This window comes from Pelophylax lessonae (assembly GCF_965119305.1).
Source record: "Pelophylax lessonae genome assembly, chromosome: 1".
Lineage (NCBI taxonomy): Eukaryota > Metazoa > Chordata > Amphibia > Anura > Ranidae > Pelophylax > Pelophylax lessonae.
The window spans coordinates 535,817,787-535,840,257 of NC_138768.1; the positions used below are offsets into that span (position 1 = coordinate 535,817,787).

The 22,471-nt window shown below is 42.9% G+C and overlaps 1 protein-coding gene across 1 annotated transcript in view; it reads left to right on the forward strand.

Moving 5' to 3' along the window:
• PRKG2 (protein kinase cGMP-dependent 2) overlaps window positions 1-22,471 on the forward strand; it is a gene marked incomplete at its 5' end in the record, with an annotated part of 139,833 nt that overhangs the window by 58,996 nt on the left and 58,366 nt on the right. The window contains one exon of the mRNA XM_082269973.1: window positions 19,446-19,540. Coding sequence (XP_082126099.1) covers window positions 19,446-19,540 — 95 coding nt within the window. The remainder of the gene's footprint in view (window positions 1-19,445; window positions 19,541-22,471) is intronic.

Genomic DNA, 22,471 nt, shown 5'->3' on the forward strand with positions numbered 1-22,471 from the left:
GACAGGATAAATACGTTTTTGTTTTTTTTTGCATTTATCAAACACAAATAAAAAATTTCCAACTGTATATTTAGGAAATGCAAGGAGACCAAATATGATACATTTATTGTTAGAATTTACATACGCTTAAAGTTAAATTTTACCACTGCAAGAAAATACCATGGATGGTAAAGCACTCCAACTTTTCCCTTAACCACTTAAGCCCCGGAAGATTTTACCCCCTTCCTGACCAGGGCCTATTTTGCGATTCGGCACTGCGTGACTTTAACGGACAATTGCTCGGTCGTGCGTACCTAAACAAATTTGGCGTCCTTTTTTTCCCACAAACAGAGCTTTCTTTTGGTGGTATTTGATCACCTGTGCACTATAAACAAAAAAAAGAGCATCAATTTTGCAAAAATAACAATATTTTTCAAATTTTTTTATATGAAATTCCCCCCCAAAAAAATGTAAAAATCAAAATTTTTTAACATTTTCGGTAAATTTGTTTTATGCTACATATGTTTGGTAAAAAAAATCGCAAAAAGCGTATTTTGATTGGTTTGAGCAAAAGTTAACGCGTTTACTAACAAAGGGAAAGATTTTTGTAATTTTTGTTGTTTTTTTTTAACGCGTAATGGCGGCGATCTGCGATTTTTTTTGCGGTACTGCGACATTGCGGCGGACAGATCAGACCCTTGACTGACATTTTTGACACTTTTTGGGTTACCAGTGACATTTCTACAGTAATCAGTGCTATAAATATGCACTGTTACTGTAAAATTACACTGGCAGTGAAGGGGTTAACTTTTTTGAGAGGGAGGGACTATGTGTGTCCCTAGGGGCGTGATTCTAACTGTGATTGGCTGTGGCTTGAGATATATGAACAGTGATCAATGGTATGATCATCATTCATACACCGGGGAGAATGACAGGCGGCTTGTTTACATTAGCCGCCTGCCTTTCTCCCTCTCTACCGACGATCGTGAGTGACCGGCGGACGATCGGGTCCACCGGTCACACGCGCGGGGGGGTCCGTGACCGCGCGGGAGCGGGAGCGCGCCTCCGGCGGCGCGCGCTCGCTCCTGAGACCCTCACAGGCTATCGACGTAGACCTACGTCGCTCTGCCTGTGAGGGGCTGACTGCCGCAGTAAATATACTGTGAGCAGTCGGCAAGTGGTTAATGCTTCAACATTATTCTTTTATCCCCTTCAACGTTATGAAATTCTTTAATTGTAATGGTTCGCTTTGAATCCATCTACGTTGTATATTGGTGGCTTTAAATGTGTCTCTGCTCCCAACAACTCGTTCACATTAAGAAAATATCTTCAAATTTTACATAGTTACCTAATTAGTCTGGATATAAAAAGACTCAAGTCCATCTTGTTCAACCAATAAAAGAGGGAAAAAATCCTAAAAAAAATACAATTATATATACACAATCCTATACCCACAGTTGACCCAAAAGAAGGCAATAAAACCCAGCAAAGCATGATCCAATTTGCTCCAGCAGGGGAAAATATCCCTTCCGGATCCCTCAAGAGGGAATTAGATATTCCCTGGATTAACTTTACCTATAAATGTGAGTACCCAGTTATATTATGTACATTTAGGGAAGAATCCAGGACTTTTTTAAAGCAATCTACTGAGCTGGCCAGAACCTCCTCTTGGGGAAGTATTTTCCATATTTTCACAGTTCTTACTGTAAAGAAACCTTTCTATATTTGGAAATAATTATTCTGTTTTCCTCTAGATGTAAAGAGTACCCCTTGTCCTTTATGAGGAGCTTAAAGTGAATAACTCAACACCCACTTCAATATATGGACCCCTTATGTATTTATACATGTTGATCATATCCACCCTTAATCTCCTCTTCTCAAAAGAGAATAAATTCAGTTCCTCTAATCTTTCCTCATAAGCCTAGCTCCTCTGCACTTTCTCCAGTTCCCTGATATCCTTTTTGAAAACTGGTGCCCAAAACTGAACTGCATATTCCAGATGAGGTCTTACTGATGATTTGTACAGGGGCAAAGTTATATCTCTTTCTCTCTCTGGAGTCCATACCTCTCCTAATACAACAAAGAATTGTGCTCAATTTGGAAACCACAGCTTGGCATTGCATGCTAATATTAAGCTTAGGATCTACCAAAACCCCAAGATCCTTCTCCATCATTACCTCCCCCAGTTGTACTCCCCCTAGTATGTATGATGCATGCATATTCTTAGCCCCCAACTGCATAACTTTAGATTTATCAACATTAAACCTCATTTGCCACATAGTCATGCAACTAAACAGTGCATTGAAGTCAGCTTGTAAGTTGTAGACATCCTCTAAGGAAGTTATTCCACTGCAAAGCTTGGTGTCATCTGCAAAGACTGCAATGGTACTTTTAATCCCAGACCCTATATCATTTATAAAGGTATTTAAAAGTAAGGGTCCCAACACTTAACCTTGGGGTACACCACTGATAACTTTAGACCATTCAGAGTAAGAATCATTAACCACTACTCCAGTTTTTCATCCGAACTGATCTTTCCAAGCCTGTAGACTTTACCTTACGCATTAGCTGTGTGTGAGGAACTGTGTCAAACGCTTTTGCAAAATCCAAGTATACTACGTCCACAGCCACCCCTCTGTCCAAGGTTTTACTTACCTCCTCATAAAAACAAATCAGGTTTGTTTGACAACTTCTGTCTTTCACAAATCCATGCTGTCCGTTGCTTAAAATATTTTTTTCCAGCAAGAACTCATCTATGTGGTCTTTTATTAAACTCTCCAGTATCTTCCTGACTATAGAAGTTAAACTAACAGGTCTATAGTTACTTGGTAAAGACTTTAATCCCTTTTCAAATATAGGCACCACATTGGCCCTGCGCCAATTCAGTGGTACTATTCCAGTCATTAGCGATGAGCCGTACACCCCCCTTTTTAGGTTCGTACCAGAACATCTCGAACAGGAGAAATGTTCTAGCGAACATGCAAACTCCATTAAAGTCTATGGGACATGAACATGAAAAATCAAAAATCCTAATTTTAAAGGCTTAAATGCAAGTTACTGGCCCAAAAAAATGTATGAGGACCTGGGTACTGCATTGGGGGACATGAATCAATGCAAAAAATGTTTTTTAAAAAAATTTTTTTTACAGGAGCAGTGATTTTATTAATGCTTAAAGTGAAACAATAAAAATGATAAATTCCTTTAAATATAGTGCCTGGGGGCCCCCTTAATGTACCTGTAAAGTGGCGCATTTGTGCAATGTATGTAGCCTGCTGCAGCAATACTGAAATTTCTAAAGGAAAAAATGTAATTTAACCACTTGCCTACAGTGCACTTTCACCCCCTTCCTGCCCAGACCGATTTTCAGCTTTCAGCGCTCTCACACTTTGACTGAGAATTACTCAGTAATGCAACACTGTACCCATACAAAAATTGTGTCCTTTTTTTCACACAAATAGAGCTTTCTTTTGATGGTATTTGATCAATACTGGGTTTTTTATTTTTTGTGCTATAAATAAAAAAAGACTGAAAATATCGTGAAAAAACGCATTTTTCTTTGTTTCTGTCATAAAATTTTGCAAATTAGTAATTTTTCTTCACAAATTTTGGCCAAAATTTATACTGCTACTTATCTTTGGTAAAAAAAACCCAAATAAGTGTATATTATTTGGTCTTTGTGAAAGTTATAGAGTCCACAAGCTATGGTGCGAATCATTGAAAATTGATCACACTTGATCACACCTGATGTACTGAAGGCCTATCTCATTTCTTGAGACAATAAAAGGTCAGGAAAGTACAAATACCCCCCGAATGACCCCTTTTTGGAAAGTAGACATTCCAAGGTATTTAATAAGGGGCATGATGAGTTTTTTGAAGTTGTAATTTTTTCCCACAATGCTTTGCAAAATGAAGATTTATTTTTTTTTATTTTTTTTTTTTTACAAATTGCCGTATTAACAGGTTATTTCTCTCACACAGCACATGTATACTTGCAACTACACCCCAAAACACATTTTACTACTCCTCCTGAGTATGGCGATACCACATGTGTGAGACTTTTTCACAGCCTGGCCACATACAGAGGCCTAACATCCAAGTAGCAGCGTCCGGCATTCTAGGAGCACAAATTACACATATCATTTCCTGACAACCTATCGCACTTTTGAAGGCCCTGGAGCACCAGGACAATGGAAACCCCCATAAAATGACCCAATTTTGGAAAGCAAACAGCCCAACGTATAATTTTTGAGGCATAATGAGTCTTTTGAATATGTCATTTTTTTCTACAAGTTTTTGGAAAATGTGGAAAGAAAATGAAAACACATTTTTTTTACACAAAGCTGTCCATTTATGCAATATTTCTAACACATCGCATGTACATAGCAAAACTTGCACCCCAAAATACATTCTGCTATTCCTCCTGAGTATGGCGATACCACATGTGTAACACTTTTTCACAGCCTGGCCACATACATAGGCCTCACATCCAAGTAGCGCTTTACACAAAGTTGTCCATTTATCCACTTTAAGACTGGGCCTATTTTTGACACTTGGTGTTTACAAGCTAAAATCATTTTTTTTGCTAGAAAACTACTTTGAACCCCCAAACATTATATATTTTTTTTTAGCAGAGACCCTAGAGAATAAAATGGAGATCGTTGCAATATTTTTTATCACACCATATTTGCGCAGCAGTCTTCCAAATGCGATTTTTTTGAAAAAAATTCACTTTTTTGAACTAAAAAATAAGAAAACAGTAAATTTAGCCCAATTTTTTTCCATAATGTGAAAGATAATGTTACGCCGAGTAATTAGATACCGAACATGTCATGCTTCAAAATTGCGCATGCTCACAGAATGGTGCCAAACATTGGTACTTAAAAATCCCCATAGGCAACATTTTAAAAATTTCTGCAGGTTACTAGCTTAGAGTTACAGAGGAGGTCTTGGGCTCAAATTATTGCACTCGCTCTAACGATCGCGGCGATACCTCACATGTATGGTTTTAACACCGTTTACATATGTGGGCGGGACTTGCGTATGCGTTTGCTTCTGCGCGCGAGCTAACAGGGACAGGGTGCTTTAATTTTTTTTTTTTTTTTTTCCTATTTATTTTATTTATTATTTTTTTATTTTTACACAGTTTAAAAAAAAAAATGTTTTGATCATTTTTATTCCTATTACAAGGAATGTAAACATCCCTTGTAATAGAAATAGGCATGACAGGTCCTCTTTATTGTGAGATCTGGGGTCAAAAAGACCTCAAACCTCACAACTACACTAAAAAAGAAAAAAAAAAAAAAAATTGTTGAAAGAGGAAAAAAAAAAGCAAAAAAAAAAAAGCGGCCCTTTAAACCGGTTGCTAGGCAACGTCTTTTGACGTAGCTCCGGTCCTCCAAGACCATAGAGTTGAATGAGGGCCATTTTGCCCTCACTCGACTTCCTGTCTCTGAGGATCCGGGATCGGATAGTTTTCCCCGCTGCCGGCGGGTCCGGTAAGCTGGGAAAACGTCTGGGACGTGGCAGGAGGGGGGGGGGCACCTCTTCCCCTGCACCGTAAGGGTAATTCCGCGGCGAATCCGCCACTGGGACCACCCTTATCTGAAAGCCGACCGCCCGCCGTTTCAAAAAATACCGGGGTTATGGGGGCTATCTGCTGCCATAACCCCAGTATTTAGCTTTTAATGGCCGACGCATATAGTCGTTAGGCGGTCAGTAAGTGATTGCATGTATATAGCAAACAGGTGACAATGACTGATGGGGTGACAGGTGACGATGACTGATGGGGTGACAGGTGACAATGACTGATGGGGTGACAGGTGACAATGACTGATGGGGTGACAGGTGACGATGACTGATGGGGTGACAGGTGACGATGACTGATGGGGTGACAGGTGACGATGATTGATGAGGTGACAGGTGATGATGATTGATGAGGTGACAGGTGACGATGATTGATGGGGTGACAGGTGACGATGATTGATGGGGTGACAGATGACAATCACTGACGGGGTGACATGTGACGATGATTGATGGGGTGACAAGTGACGATCACTGATGGGGTGTCAAGTGACGATGACTGATGGGGTGACAGGTGACGGTGATTGATGGGGTGACAGGTGACGGGCGATGGTCACTGATGGGTGACATGTGACGGGCGATGGTGCACGGCGGTACTGATGGCAGTCTCTGGTGACCGGTGAACTTTAGGCTACGTTCACATGTGAGCGTAGCGATCACGGGCAGAATCACTGTGATTCTGCCCGTGATCCAGAAATCATTGCAAATGGCGGGACACCAGTGCGTTGCCCGTGATTTGCAATAGCACCCCAAACACTGTGCGATGTTGCTGCGATTTCCGCCTGCCGATTTGCGGTAACATCGCGCAAACAACGCATGACGCTCCAAAGAAACTCTTGTACCTTTTTTGGGCGTCATGCGATGTTTGTGCGATGTTACCGCGATTCGGCAGGCGGAAATGGCGGCAACATCGCACAGCGTTTGGGGTGCTATTGCAAATCACGGGCAACGCACTGGTGTCCCGCCATTTGCAATGATTTCCGGATCGTGGGCAGAATCGCTGTGATTCTGCCTGCGATCGCTACGCTCACATGTGAACGTTATGGGTGTCAATTTCTGGGCACTGATGAGGTGACTGTTGGGTGACAGGTGACATTGGGGGGGGACTGAGGACTGTGTGGGGACCTTTTATTTGTGTGATTTTACTGTGCTTTTACATTTTGCAGGTACACAGAGCAGTAACTCACTGTTTCTAGTTCTTCTCCCCTCATACTGGAAACTGTATGAGGAGAGAAGAGCTAGTAACACTGAGTTACTGCTCTTTGTTTACATTTTGTGATCGGCTGTGAATGGATTCACAGCCGATCACATAGTAAACAGTCACTGTCAGTGACTGTTTACTACCGCCGGTGACAGCTGTGTTCCTACGGAACACAGTGCCACCGACATGACCGCGCTGCGCGCTCCCGATCGCGCATGCGCGGTCATCTTGTGGGCGCCTTCATTGTGATCGGCTGTGTCATTGGAACACAGCCGATCACGTGGGAAACAGCCACGCCCATTGGCTGTTTCCCCCCTGCCGGTGACGGGGGGTGTCCCGGGGACACCCCGACACCGGCAGTGCAGGGCGGCGCGCACGCGATCGCGCGCCTGCCCTGCTTAAAGTGCCGCCGTCATATGACGGCGGCCCAGGATAATGGTCGCACCGCTCCGCCGTCATATGACGGCGGGCGGGCGGCAAGCGGTTAAACTTGCCCACGGCTGTAATGTATTGTTGGCTCCCGGCAATACAGATTAAAAAAAAAAAAAACGGTGTGGGGTTCCCACTAACATCCATACCGGATCCTTATCCAAGCACATAGCCTGGCTGGCCAAGATGGGGGTGGGGCGAGCAAAGCACCTTGCCCCCATGTTGATTGGAACAGGGGTCTCTTCCCAACAACCATGGGCTGTGGTTGTGGGGGTCTTCGGGGGAGGCTTATCAAAATCTGGAAGCCCCCTTTAACAAGGGGGCCCCCAGTTCATGGCCCCCCCTCTGTGAATGGATATCGGGTACATTGTACCCCCTACCCATTCACCAAAAAAGTGTACAAAAAAATAAAGACAAAAGACAATCACGTCACCCGCCCGCAACCGAAAAATAGAAAAAAAAAAGAAGCTCCAGCTTCTCAAGACGCCTCTCACGCATAATGAGCTGTTTGAGTTTTACAGCTCTTTTATAGGGATCTGACATCACGAGCGTCCCATAATGCATTGCTCAGATGCAGTGAATAAATTACTGACGTCATGTCAGAAGTGGCGGGGACCCCACGCCATTTTTTTCAGCAATACTGACATTAACTGATATAAACTGATTTCCTATAAATATATATATATATATATATATATATATATATATATATATAAATATATATATATACATGTATATAACTTTGTGGTATACACTGCACTATCTGATCTCAACAAACTGTAAAAAGCAAAAATCTCTCTCCCTGCCAGTGATGTATTATTAACTATACTTACTGCACTATCTGTTAAACTCACTACACTCTCCTTGAAGGAATTCCACTTATAAATCACCCACTGGCCAAGGGATTTGAACCCACAACCTCTCAATTGCAACCCAGGTATTCTACCACCTACACCACCGTCAAGCCTGCTTAGGCTAAACACATTCTTCCTGCCTAACTAACTAACTAACTTCTATCCAGCCCTACACACAGTGCACGGCAGCCACCCATGAGCCATTATTGGCTAAAAGCACCTGCCTTTAGCCAATCATGGCACAGATGATTTGATTGGCCAAAGCATAGAGGTCAGAGTCAATTCTTTGGCCAATCACATAATGCACTGCCAGAGCACAGTGCATTATGGATGCAGGAACTCGAAGTTCCCGCAAAGAAGCCTATTTGTTCACCATTCGGCGAACGGGCTGTGTTCGAGTCGAACTTAGGGTCGACTTCAACACGAAGCCTATCCCTACCAGTCATTAAAGCGGAGCTCCAGTCTATTATAATCATTTTTTTTAAAAGCTTCACAATGATTGTTAGTACTAGTACATTATTATTTGGATACTGTCCGAACTGCCTTCACACTTGTTATTTTTAAATCTGTAATAACTTACATGATCTCGGAAGCAGGCAGGGGCCATCAAGGATGTGGGCATCTGAAGCCCGCTCATGTGTTTTTCCAGGATAAGGTGCAGCTGGCTACCCAGCATGCACCTCCGATCTCGCGCCTGCACATAAATGCCACTGAGAGGCTCTTCCTCTTCCTGACAGGTTGCCATAGCAATGGCGTCGTCGGCGGAAGTTCCCACCCCATTGCTATAGCAACCTGTCAATCACGATATCCTGGTCCCCCCATTTGCAGAATTTCCGGTCTGGAAATAACGCGAGATTTAATTACTAGGCGGATCGCAAGGGCTGCTGGGATACATGACGTCGCTATCCCAGGAGCCCTTGCGAATTGTCTACTGATGTAATCACCTAGGCGGATGCAGCCAGAAGTGAAAAAGAAGAAAAAAGGTAATTTTCCTTTCCTGATGGACTCCATGGCAGCCTACGTGTGGGTTAGTCCCGCCTCCTCCTACCTCATAGGACCCTACTCCCATAAATTTCACTCTGCCCTAGAGACCATGTTCCATAAAATAGCCTCCTCTGACAGATGGGTGGGGACTCCGGCTGCCATGGAGTCCATCAGGAAAGGAAAATTACGGTAAGTATTTGATATAAATTTTCAGTTTTCCTGACAGACTCCATGGCAACCTACGTGTGGGAAATAACTAGCCAAACACACCAGGGTGGGCAATCTGCTGTTCAAAAGAAATTTAATTTGCACCATCAACTGATAGTATCCGCAAACCAAAATCAACAGATGATAAAGAAGCTGGCTCGACACAATAATGAGCCATGAAAGTGTGAATTGAGGACCATGAGGCCGCTTTGCATACAACTTCAGGAGCCACATGACGAAACACTGCCCAAGAAGTCGACATTCCTCTTGTAGAATGCGCTGTCACCGCCTCCGGGGGAGCCAACCTTTAGCTCTATAGGCCCATTGAATGGACTGAACAATCCAAGATGCGATCGTTCTAGACGAAGCACGCAAGCCTTTATTCTTCCCATAGAACAGGACAAACAAATAATCCGAATGGCGGAAATGTGATGTGGCTTCCAGATATAGTTTCAGAATTTGCCCTACATCCAGTGGATGAGTCACAGAGTCAGAGGATTTGAATGTTGGCAAGACAATTTCCTGATTTTCATGAAAAATAGAGGATACTTTTGGGTGCCAATCCAACATGGGAATCAGAACCACCCAATCCGGGAAAAACGACAAAAAGGGTTCTTTGCATCCCAAAGCTCCTAGCTCAGAGACCCTTTTTGCTGAGGCGACTGCCACCAGTAACGCTACTATAAGAGACAATTCTTTGATGGAGAGTTGAACCAGGTTATCTCTTCTGAGGTCTGCAAAGAAATCCAGAACAAGTGGAAGATCCCACTTAGGGAATCTGGGCTTCCTTTGTGGTCTAAGCCTAGAAGCTCCTCTGAAAAATTGCCTCACTAGAGGATGCTTTGCCTAGGATGTTCCTGTGAAAGCCGAGATAGCTGACACTTGAACTTGAAGAGAACTGACTGATAAAGGCAGATCCAGGCCAGATTGTAGAAAACTCAAAATGTGTTGAACCTTTGGAGTGCCTTGCACATCCATATTTCCGGAGATATGAGACATGAACTTCTTCCATATCCTTTCGTAGACTCTATTTGTTCCAGCTCTTCTCGCATTCAACAGTGTTGAGATAGCTCCACTTGGACACCCTAATGCCTCCAGCCTTTCCCTTTCAAAAACCAGGCCACCAGGTGCAGATGGGCCGGGCAAGGGTGTAGCACTGTTCCCTGAGACAGGAGATCCTGCCTGGAAGGTTGTGGGACTGGTTCGCGAGAGCTCAGCTGTAGCAGCATCAGAAACCAGGGACTGTTCGGCCAATATGGGGCTATCACAAGAACCTCCACTTCTTCCGACCTGAGTCTCGTCAGGAATCGAAGGAGGACTGGAACTGGTGGGAAGGCGTAAGCCTTGTGAAACCTCCACTGCTCTGTTAGGGCATCCACCCCGAAAGCTTGTGGGCATTTGAATCTCGTGTAATACTTCTCCAACTTGAAGTTGCACAGGGAAGCGAACAGATCCACTTCCGGAAGGAACCCTAGGGATTTTAGCCACTGAAACACATCGGCATGAAGACTCCACTCGTTGTCCATGGAGACTTGTGATAGAAAATCCGCCTGGATGTTCTGTGTCCCTGGCAGAAAAACCGCAGTGAGGTTGGATAAGTATTTCTGAGCCCGGACCATTATTGGCTCGACTTCTCTCAATAAAGAGTGACTGTGAGTTCCCCCTTGTCGCTTTGTATACAACACTGCCGTCGTATTGTCCAGCCTCAGGAGGACAGATGTTCCTACTGTAAGGTGATGAAATGCTTGGAGAGCTCGAAACGCTGCTCCAAGCTCCAGGTTGTTCGAAACTTCCCTGTGTAACCGAGGATTCCATTTGCCCTGGGCTATCTCTGATAGGCAGTGAGCGCCCCAACCTGTGTTGCTTGCGTCCGTGGTTATCGTGACCCAAGAGATGGGAAGGATAGAATCGCAATTGAGTAGATTCCTCTTCTGCAACCACCACAGGAGACTGTGCCGCATTACTGGGGAAATCCAAATCAGATGATCCATGTCGCCTGGGCACCATTGGCAAAGAAATCCTGTTTGAAAAGGACGCATCCTCCATTGAGCCTATTTCACTATAGGTGTCATGGCCACCATAGTACCTATTATTTTGAGGCACTGTGAGGCCCGGAGATGGGATGATGACATGGCCAGCTGTACTCTGTCTCTGATAATCAGGATTTTCTCTAGAGGCAAGGAGATGATGCCCTTGACTATATTGAATTGAGCCACGAGAAAGATAAGTGCCTGTGTGGGCTCCAGATGGCTCTTTTCCAGGTTTAGCAACCAGCCGAACTCGAGAAGAGTCGCCATGACTAGATCTCTGAACCAGGAGTTGCTCTCGATCTTGCGACAGAAGTAGTAAGTTGTATAAATAATGGTGAAGACGCACTCCCTTGATTCTGATCAGGGCTACCACAGCCAATAAGAGTTTTGAAAATACTCGAGGAGATGTTGTGAGCCCGAATGGGAGACATGTAAACTGAAGATGGTGTTGATCCACAGCAAACCGCAGGTATTTCTGTAACTCTGTTGCTATAGGCACATGGAAATATGCATCCTTCAAGTCTATTGACACAAACCAATCTCCTGGCTGAACCACCTGGCGGATTGTCAATAGTGTCTCCATTTTGAATTTTCCCTTTTTTATAAAGGAGTTTAGATGTGTGAGGTCTATGACCGGTCTCCAGGAGCCATTCTTCTTCATTACTAAGAAGAGTGGAGAATAGAGGCCTAGAAACCTCTCTTTGGATGGTACTGGAACTACTGCGCCTTGAAGCAGCAGCGCATCTACGTATGCCGAAAGGATTTGCCTTTCTTCTTCCGACCGTGGAAGAGCTGTGGGAAGGAACTTGAGGATAGGTGGACTGCAGAACGACCAAGTGTGTCCTGTAGAGATTGTCCTGATGACCCAAGAATCTTTTATCGAGGCTGCCCAGATGTGTCGAAACCGGAGAAGGCGAGCACCGACCTGAACCGTCTGGACAGGCCCAACATCAAAAGGACTTAGCCGCTTCCCGGCTACTAGAAGAGGCTCCTTTGGAAGCCTTTTGGTTTGAAGATGGATTTTTCCTCCATGTTTTCCGGAATTCACGATCAGGTCTGTAACTTCGAACATCCTTCGCTCTATCCGAAGATTGTCTGGACTGTGTCCTTCTCTGACCCAGCAGACGATGATCCTGCGGGAGGAACCCTGACTTACGGCCCGTGGCCTGTGAAATAGCGCTCTCCAGCTTGTTCCCGAACAAGGAAGACCCTTCGAATGGAATACGGCACCAAGCCTGCTTGGAGGAAGGATCAGCCAGCCAGGGGCGCAGCCATAGAGCACGTTTAGCTGTCACTGAAGAGAGCATTGCCCCGGGCCACCAGACGAATAATATCTGGGGAAGCCTCCCCCAGAAAAGAAGCCGCCACTCTGAGCTCATTCACTGCTGAAGCTCTGGCTACTTCTTCTGATACAGGCCTTAGATCCGAATCCACCTCTATTGTCCAGGCCTCCATGGCCTTGGATAAAGCCGCAATGGCTAGGGCTGGCTTACAAGCCATTCCAGCAGACACATAAATCTTCTTAAGGTCAGTGTCGATTCTTCTTTCCAGCCCATCTTTAAAAGAATCTGTGTCTTTGAGTGGAAGAGTGACGTGCCTCGCTAATCTCATGAGGGTGGCGTCCACTAGGGGCGCTGACTCCAGGTGCTTCACATCCTCACTCTTGAATGGGTACATCCTGGAAACTTTGGATACCAGAGAATTTTTCCTCTCTGCACATCCCCACTCATCCGAGATAATTTCACCAAGTTCACCTAAAAAGGGAAAGTTATGGCGCTCTTTCTTTAGGTGTTTGAAGTACCTTCTTTGTTTAGATGGTGACTCTACTGGCTCCTCCCACTTTAGGGCTCCCTTTACTGTATTAACCAGGGTAGGGACCAAGGCAAAATCAAAGCCTGTGCCAGGAGTATCCGATTCGTCCTCACTATCCGAGGAGTTGAAGCCGGAAATGCTCTGCTGAGAAGAGCCGGGAGTACTGAGGCTATCCCTAACAGGGATGTCTGCCATACCAGCCGAGGGGCTACAGGTGCTGTCAACCTCCAGGTTTTGTTGGGATTCTTGGACCACCCGTCTAACCAGGGATTCCACCTGCTGGTTATCATTCCCCCTTTCTCTAGAGGCATGGGCAAAACATGCATCGCATATTGATTTGCCATCAGAAACACGTGCTGCACAACCCCAGCAAGATCTTCTATCAGGGTGTCTTTGTGCTGATGCAACCGTGGAGCCTTCCCTGTGATGTTTGGTAGAAGACTTGTGGCGACTAGTGCCAGGAGAAGTGTGATGACGTTGTGACCTAGTAAGGTCCTTATCTTCGCGTGCTTTAGTTTGTTTATCAGACCTAGAAGGGCTAAGAGAAAAGGGAAAAATTACCCCTACTGCCCTAAATCCGAACCGTACAGGGATAGGTAAAAATAATACCACTCTTACCTGTAGAGTAAGGGTTGGCCACTGGGGGGCGGTGAAGTATCCATACTGCTCTTAACAGGAAGACTAATAAACACAGGAATAAGGAAGTGCTGCATACACAGACTGCACACAGACATCCAGCAGGATTAAGCTTACCACTAGCAGAGACCGATCAAACACAGGGAAGCCGCCGCATATGCCCGCAGTACAATCCCAATGTGATCCACTGTGACAGCAGTTTTAAATCTGTCGCCAGATGATGACGTCACCGCCCCCCCGTGACAGACAGCATCCATGCGCATGTGTGAGCACGAACAGCCACTCCACTGCGCTGGCACCGCCCCCAGACACCCATCGGTGACCCGGAAGCTGCTCTGGGACACAGGAAGAGCCGGGGCCGCAAGATGGAACGCACCTGCGTTCCAAAACACAGCAAGACAAAATACATATACAAAAAATGGCTGCCATACGTTACCAAGCACGGTCCGAACCACGGTCTGACCTGGGACACGAAAACCTCCAGTGCATCGATTCGGGGTGTATTAATGTGCCTCCCGCTAGTAGCTAGGACGATTGGCCGTATTCAGCTTGCCCGCCAGTGGCCAGGCTTTATGCTTCTCCAATGCATGAGATTGTACACCCGTGTCCTACCCCGCGAGTAGCTAGGGCATACTGGACTCTTCAGGAATTCAGCCTGGAATCGATCATGTAAATCACCAGGAAATAGACCGAAAATCTTCATGAGGTAAGACTTGATATCCATCCAACAGAAGGAGGAGAAAAAATGAACATGGTCTCTAGGGCAGCGTGAAATTTATGGGAGTAGGGTCCTATGAGGTAGGAGGAGGCGGGACTAACCCACACGTAGGCTGCCATGGAGTCTGTCAGGAAAAAAAGTTTACATTGGTAAAAGCATTTTTAAAGAGGATAACGTACATAGCAACTATATAAAATGGGTGGAACTTCGCTTTAAAGAGTCCCTAAAAATTAGAAGCCATGGCTTTGAAATTACAGCACTCAATTATTTTAGGATCCATGGGTGGATGCCATCTGGTCCAGGTGCTTTATTTTCCTTTATTCTGTCTAAATATTTGTAGACTTTTCTTAACGTAGCACAGTCCTGACTAAACAATTGTGTATTCCATCGCTATACACTTGAAAATAACTAACTTTAGGGGCTAATAGTAGTTATAGCTCTTTCTTAATATCATTATACATCTTCTTTGCTATTGTTGTTCTTATACTTATCTTTTTTGACAAGTAGAGAAATCTGTATCTTCTCTTTTCTCTTAGCAATCTTATTCTTTGCCCACATCCCATAATGTACAAGAATTTGTTTACTTTGTTTTTTTTTTTGTATTGCAAAACTTTAAAAGGATACATTAAACAGGAAAAATGTCTTCTTTTAATTGCTAAAGGGGACATATGAGGAAAGATATATAGGAGCTGTCATTACTGACTCATTTTCAAAGGTGTCAGCAGCATGACCGATTTCACTACAGTAATCAGTAGGTTTGCTTTAATGAAGAAAAATAGACTGTCCACTCTGCAAGTGCAGTTGCTCCAGAGCTTAGTAAAAAAGGGGAAACTCTGCTGACGTTCATCATGCCAACATGTGCTAGAAAACTTCTGTTTTTTTTTGTTTTTTTTTAATTTTCCTTGGGTATTCTTTGTGAATGAAACTTTACCCCATTTACTAATCTCTGGAGCAACTTCCCTTGCAAAGTGCACAGTCTATTTGCCTTTAGTGAATCAACACCAGTGTGCCTTACTGTCTGGCTTGAATGCATGCTTGGTCTTTTAAAGGAGAAGTGTGGGAATCAAAATATTGATATACTCACCTCCCAGATCTATGCCAGATCTATGCACGAGAACCGAGAAAGCACATGAATACTGATCACTCAGTTTTGCATCAGCTTAGAGCAGAGTGGTGATTGTCAGTCACTGCTATCTGCTGGGACTCTCCAGTGCTCACTGGAGTGCTGGGCTGGAGGGGGGGGGGGGTAGAGTGGCTGGCTCAGGCTCCCAGCAGCCTGCTGAGAGTCTGAGCCACTGCCGATCAGGTATCTGGGTGGATCCCAACATTATTGTCGTGATCCTTCCAGAGCCTGGAGAGGCTCTGTGATGTCAGCCAACAGTGGACTTTAGCCCACTGTTGGCTGATTCTGGGTCAAGGGAGAGGACAAGTGAGTGCACGCCTGTGACCCAGAAGAAAAGTATGACCAAAAAAGGTTTGGCACTACCTCTCTTTTAAAGCTGAACTCTAGGCAGATTACTTAATGCAGCTCTGCAATCAATAATACAACATTAACCACTTCTGGACTGGAAGGGTTTCCCCCTTAATGACCAGGCCATGTTTTGCGATTCGGCACTGCGTTATTTTAACTGACAATTGCGCAGTTGTGCGACTCTACCCAAATAAAATTGATGTCCTTTTTTCCCCACAAATAGAGCTTTCTTTTGGTGGTGTTTGATCACCTGTGGGATTTTTTTTTTTTTGCGCTGCAAACATAAAAATAGCGACAATTCTAAAAAAACAAAAAAAAAAAAAACAATATTTTGTACTTTCTGCTATATAACATTCCCAATAAAAAAAAAATGTAAAAATCAAATGTTTTCATCATTTTAGGCCAATATGTATTCTGCCACATATTTTTGATAAAAAAATCCCAATAAGTGTATATTGATTGGTTTGCACAAAAGTTATCACGTCTACAAACTTGGGAAAAGATTCATGTAATTTTTATTATTTTTTTTCTTTACTAGTAATGGCGGCAATCAGCGATTTTTAGCGGGACCGCGACACTGGAGTGGACAGATTGGACACCTGACTGACACTTTTGGGGGGACCAGTGACATTACTACAGTGATCAGTGCTAAAAATATGCACTGTTACTGTACTAATGACACTGGCAGGGAAGGGGTTAACACCAGGGGGGTGATCAAAGGGTTAAATGTGTCCCCAGGGGGTGTTTTCTAATGGTGTGGGGAATAGGCTTCTGGAATGAACACAGGGACCTGTGTTCCTAAATAGGAGGAACATAGGAGCCTGTGTTCATTGCTGACAGAACAGCGGTCTGCTGTGTTTACAACGGCAGACCGCTGTTCTGTCTCCACTGGGAGCGATTGCCCGTGCCCGGCGGCAATCGAGGCCACCGGACCCACAGATCAGCTTCCTCTCTAGCGAATGGGGCCGTGCTTGGTCCTGGGAAGAGACATACAGGTATGTCATTTTACGGGAACGAGCCAACCTGCCATAGTACAGTATATGCACGGCGGCTGGTAAGCAAGTGGTTAAAGTGGTCCTAAATTTAAATAGTCAAAAACTGTAGCCAAAAAATATCAAACCTCCTGAAAAATAGCGGTGCACTTCTTGGTAAGTGAGGGTGCCTAGGCACTTATGTGTCTACAGCTTTAAAACTATATCTATAGTCTCTGACAAGCAAATACTAACCTCTATCAAGAAGGACACCTGCACACAGAGACACAGTGTAGGACAAGGCATGGTAAGTCAGTAATGGAGAAAAAACTGAAGCAAGTACACCACAGGCAATACTGGTGACTATGCCTTTGCCCTCTTTTTTGGGCATAGCTTTCAGAGATCAGTTTCCCAATTTCATTTTATTTTTTATGCAATTTTTTTATTCAAGCAGTGTAATTACAATGAGCTTGAGTGAGAGCGAAAGAAGCAGTATGTAGAGCCAATCAGTTAATGTGCTAACAAGGAGCATACTGATAGGAGTAAAAAGCACAATGAGAGAGATGAGCTCATCACTGTGCTGCTTCTTCTTTCACTGTTCAGTCAAAGGCCGAGGCAGGTCCATGACAGGCTGGGCTTTGAGGAAGTGGGTTAGATAAAGATGGATGTGAACATTGCAGCAAAAGCAGATTTTTTTATTTTGCATTTTAACGGGCTCTTGTTTTTTTTTTTTTTTTGTTTTTTTTCTAGAGATCATCCATCTGGAGCTTGCACAACATGCAAAGCAGTATTTCAATGTATTATATAATTCACAGTTCATAGAAGTCACCAGGACATATATCAGCATTACTAAGTTAAAGTGTTTTTATTAGTAATAAAAGCAATGCCATAATAATAAAAAAACAAACAAACAAAAAATAAACTGTCAGAGCTTCATCAAGCCCCAGCCTAAGCTATACATTTAAATATATACTGTATTAAAAAGCTAAAGCTCCTCTTTATCGGCAACAGTAGCTCTTGTATATTCCCAGGTTGTTTTCTAACTCCTGTTCAATACCATGTCTAATCACTCTTGGCAAACAAATGTGCAGTGGTCAAAATACTATTTTGATGTGTTTAACCACTTGACCTCCGGAAGGTTTACTCCCCTTCAAGACCAGGCCATGTTTTGCGATGCAGCACTGCGTTATTTTAACTGACAATTGCACAGTTACGTGACAGTTACGTGACAATGTACCTAAATAAAATGGATTGCTTTTTTTTTCCCCACAAATATAGCTTTCTTTTGATAGTATTTGATCACCTCTGCGTTTTTTTTATAAACAAAAAAAGACCGACAATTTTGAAAACCAAAAAACAATAATTTTTACTTTCTGCTCTAAAACATACCCAATAAAAAAATAACAATTCTAATTTCTTCATCAATTTAGGCCAATATGTGTTCTGATACATATTTTTTGGTAACAAAAACGCAATAAGTGTATATTAATTGGTTTGTGCAAAAGTTATAGTGTGTACACACTATCGGATATTTTTATTTTACTAGCAATCGCGGGGATCAGCGACTTATAGCGGGACTGCAATATTTTGGTGGACAAATCAGACACTTAACCTAACACCTAACATTTTTTTTACAGACCTGTGACCCTAATTCAGTGATCAGTGCTGAAAAATATGTTCTGTCACTGTACTAATGACACTTACTGGGAAGGCGTTAACATCAGGGGCAATCAACGTATTACCTGTGTGCCTAGCCTGTGCTTACTCACTGGGGGGGGAGGTGCCTTGACTAGGAAAAGGCAAAGATCCTTTTTCCTGCTTAGCAGAAACACAGGATCAATACCTTCCCTTCTGACAGAACGACAATCTGTTTTGTTTACATAGGCAGATTGTTGTTCTGCCTGTGTCCTGGGTAATTGGTGGGTGCCGGCGGACATTGCGTCCACGGTGCCTGCCGCTGGGCTCCCACTGTGTGTTATCACAGTGGTAACGAGCCTCCAGCTGCGCACGTGCCCCAAACTCAGGAGTGTCAGATCACGTACCGAGCAGCCGCCCTGCCACAGCAAATGTACAGGGAACAGTCTGCAAGTAATTAAAGAACTCAGAGATCTCAGATAAATCCTATTACAGCCTAACATGAAACGAATTGTTAATACCCCACTCTTTTATTTAAATTTAAAGTTTCCCCTAAATTTGTTAATCACTTTTAGGCCATTTCAAAAATGTGAGTTTAACTCCCAATATTGCTATAAAAGCATTTTTAATTTCAAATTATTTATTTGACAAAAACTGTAAGCTTAATGAGGAAGTAAATTATTTTATTATTAGATACACAGGTAAATTATTTTATTATTGAGTGGCTCTATTGTACATGCACATTCATTGCAATAAGATAGCTGTGGTGCATTTAGATTTTTCTTTCTCAACTGAATAAGAAGAGGCATGCAGCAACATACCTATGTAATTTAGTATGTAAAGACACATTCCACCAGTATCTTAGGCCACAAATATTAATGTGATATTGTTTCCTTTGTTCTTGAATTAATTATGACAGCAATATATGTTAATTGCAGGTGAAAGTTACACAAACTGCTGAAGGCTGTGATCAACCACAATTGATTAAAACATTGGAAAAAGGAGATTACTTTGGAGAAAAGGCCCTTATTAGGTGAGTACATTCTGATTCTATTGATACTTTGTGTAAAACCTCAGGGAGTTATCAAAGTGTTTGTAAAAGTTAATTTTTTTCTTCTGTAGTGTTACATAGTTAGTCAGGTTGAAAAAAGACACAAGTCCATCTGGCTCAACCAATAAAAAAAAAAAACAAAAAAAAAACCAGTAATGAAAACCCAACCATACAATCCCATATACACAATCCTATACCCGCAGTTGATCCAGAGGAAGGCAAAAAAACCCAGCAAAGCATGATCCAATTTGCTACAGCAGGGGAAAAAAATTCCTTCCTGATCCCCCGAGAGTTGCCTCCATCGCTGTATTTCCTGTGCTCCTATGGCTCTATAGTCAATGTCCTCTCCTTTCATGAAATCCTTCTTGACTATTACGGATAATTCCTTTCCATGACACCAGTCCCTTAAACTGAGCACAGATGTCATACAGGTTTTCTCATCCCTGCTGTACAATACAAGCCAGTGTGCCGATGCGTGTCTGACCAGCACAAATCAAATATTTGCAAAACCCCTTTTCTCTATGACCAGCACATGCAGGGTAATCATCTTTTTAGAAAAATATCTGTAAATGATTTTAGCAACCTCTGTGCGCAAAATAGATCCTGGAGAGATATTCTGTAAAACTTACATATATATATATTTTAATGCCCTTGAAGTCTATGTAAATATTTTCATGGAAGAATCTCATATTTGGACAAATTTGCATAATTCTTCCACCATGAAATCTTTATCAGGAATGCATCTAGTCTTATGTAAAGGGCTTTTTTATGTTTTGGATAATGTGAGGTTACATCCTCTGTCAATTTTTTATTGTGGTCTGTGTCCCTGCTGGGGAGATTCCCCCGTCTATTTGTCCCAATGACCCGCAGACAGAAAGAAAATTCCAAAATTTGGAGTTGTCACGAGAACAAAAGGTGAGGGGGGACCTTCCAATAGGGACAAATGTTCTAAGAAGGAAATTCAATTTACTTCTTGTTCTTTCATCTACAAGACAAGAAGTAAAAGGAAATTCCCCCCTTATAGACAACCCTTCCCTATCCTTCTAAAACAGAAAACAACAAAAAATTGAAAAACACACACTGTAATGTTATCTTGTTTTGAATTCTTTCTCAGATCTTCTACTAAAGCGGAGTTCCGGGCACAAAAACATTTTTTCAATGAATATACCCCCGGGACAGTCAGAGCTAGTACATTCCACAATGGCTAACCTCTGATCTGATTCGCACTTACCTGCAAGAAGAAATACTCACTTATAAAATTTCTTCTACAGTGTTGCCATCTCTGTTGTGGGCAGCTGAAGCCAGCGCGATCCTCTTCTGCGTCCTCTTCCGCGTCTTCTTCTCCCAGAATGCACCTTCACCGGGCCCTCTCGTCACTTCCGGTGCGGCGCCGCATTCCTACACAGCTTCTGGGCATGCCCAGAAGCTGTTTAGCAGGGAATGCGGCGTCGCACAGGAAGTGACGAGCGGGGCCGGTGCCGTCGCATTGATTCCTGGGAGCGATGACGTTCAGCTCCCAGGAATCATTGCAAACCGGAAGTGACGGCGCGGGCCGCGGCCACAGAGGGAGGAAGTGGAAAATAGGTGAGTATTTCTTTCTACAATTACAAGGTAAGTAAAAAAAATAAAATAATCCTAACTATCCAATTCCTTTTCAGGTGAAGAAGAGCAAGCGGATGGCCACAAAATCGATTAGGTCGATTTTGTGCCCGGAACTCCGCTTAATGCCTAAAGCAGACCCTCTCATGGAAACTGAACTTTGCTTTTCTCCAACTCATCCCTCCTCTTCAATATGATAAATTTATCCTTGCTTTTTCTTTACTTATTTACATTCTGGCTTTAACCCACTCTCCAATATTATCTGGGCGAAAATAATTTCTTCTACTCTGGATGCTGATATGTGACATACATGTCCCAGGAGGTATAAGCTTCCAACCAGCAGATAGAAAAGGTTGGAGGATTCTGGTCACCATCATTTAGGGCTGGTTGCCTAAACCTATGGAAGACAACTGGCTAATGATGATATCAGGAAAGAAGATGGCAGTGAAGGACCAGGTGTGTGCCAGCCAGAACACAGATCACAGGACAACGCTGGATTTGTTGGACGGATAAGTCTGTGAATTGAGCACAACCCAGCATTAGATGAGCTGAAGCTTAAAAATTATTATTAGGTAAAGAATTTCCTTTCCAAGTGCAATCGTATTACTTTTTTTCCAAGTGTGTTGAAGATACTCTTTATCTTTTCTCATGTTGCCACATCTATTTAAGATGCTAATTTTGAAAATTATGATAAATAATGATAAATTTAAAGTTTTACCTATCAAATTTCCTTTGCAGTGAATTATTTCATAGACTCCTTTACCTCAAATTTTAATAAGACGTGGAGGTTTGTAGCAAATGTCTCTAACAGATTTTTGAAGATTTTCCAAGTAATGATTTTTCCCTGTTTAGTTGCTTTATTTCAGTTATTGCTACATCTTCTTGGGTAGTTTTTAAAGCTTGATCCAAGCTTGATTTCCTTTATCTCAAATTTGATTTAACATCTTTTTTGTCTAAAAGTCTCCTTTTATTAATTCTGGAATGGTTTTAAAAGTAATATCTAAGCAGCGACTAATTCATGTCTCTCAGCATAGTCAACATAGTTTAAAAATCAATTACTTCCTACTTAATATATATAAATATACAGTATACTAGCATAATTGCATTTATTACCAAAAAATTACAGATGTTTTTGTTTCTTGACCTGACAAAAGAAATAGATTCCATTTACTAAATAAGCAAGGAATTTCTTCTAGCTTAGTAAACAAAATAAACCCCTGTTCCCCTCAGTCATCCAATCGTGTGCAAGAGAAATCCTGTTTTGTTTTTTTTGTTTTTTTATTCCACTGCACATGATTGGGTATTTAAGGTGGT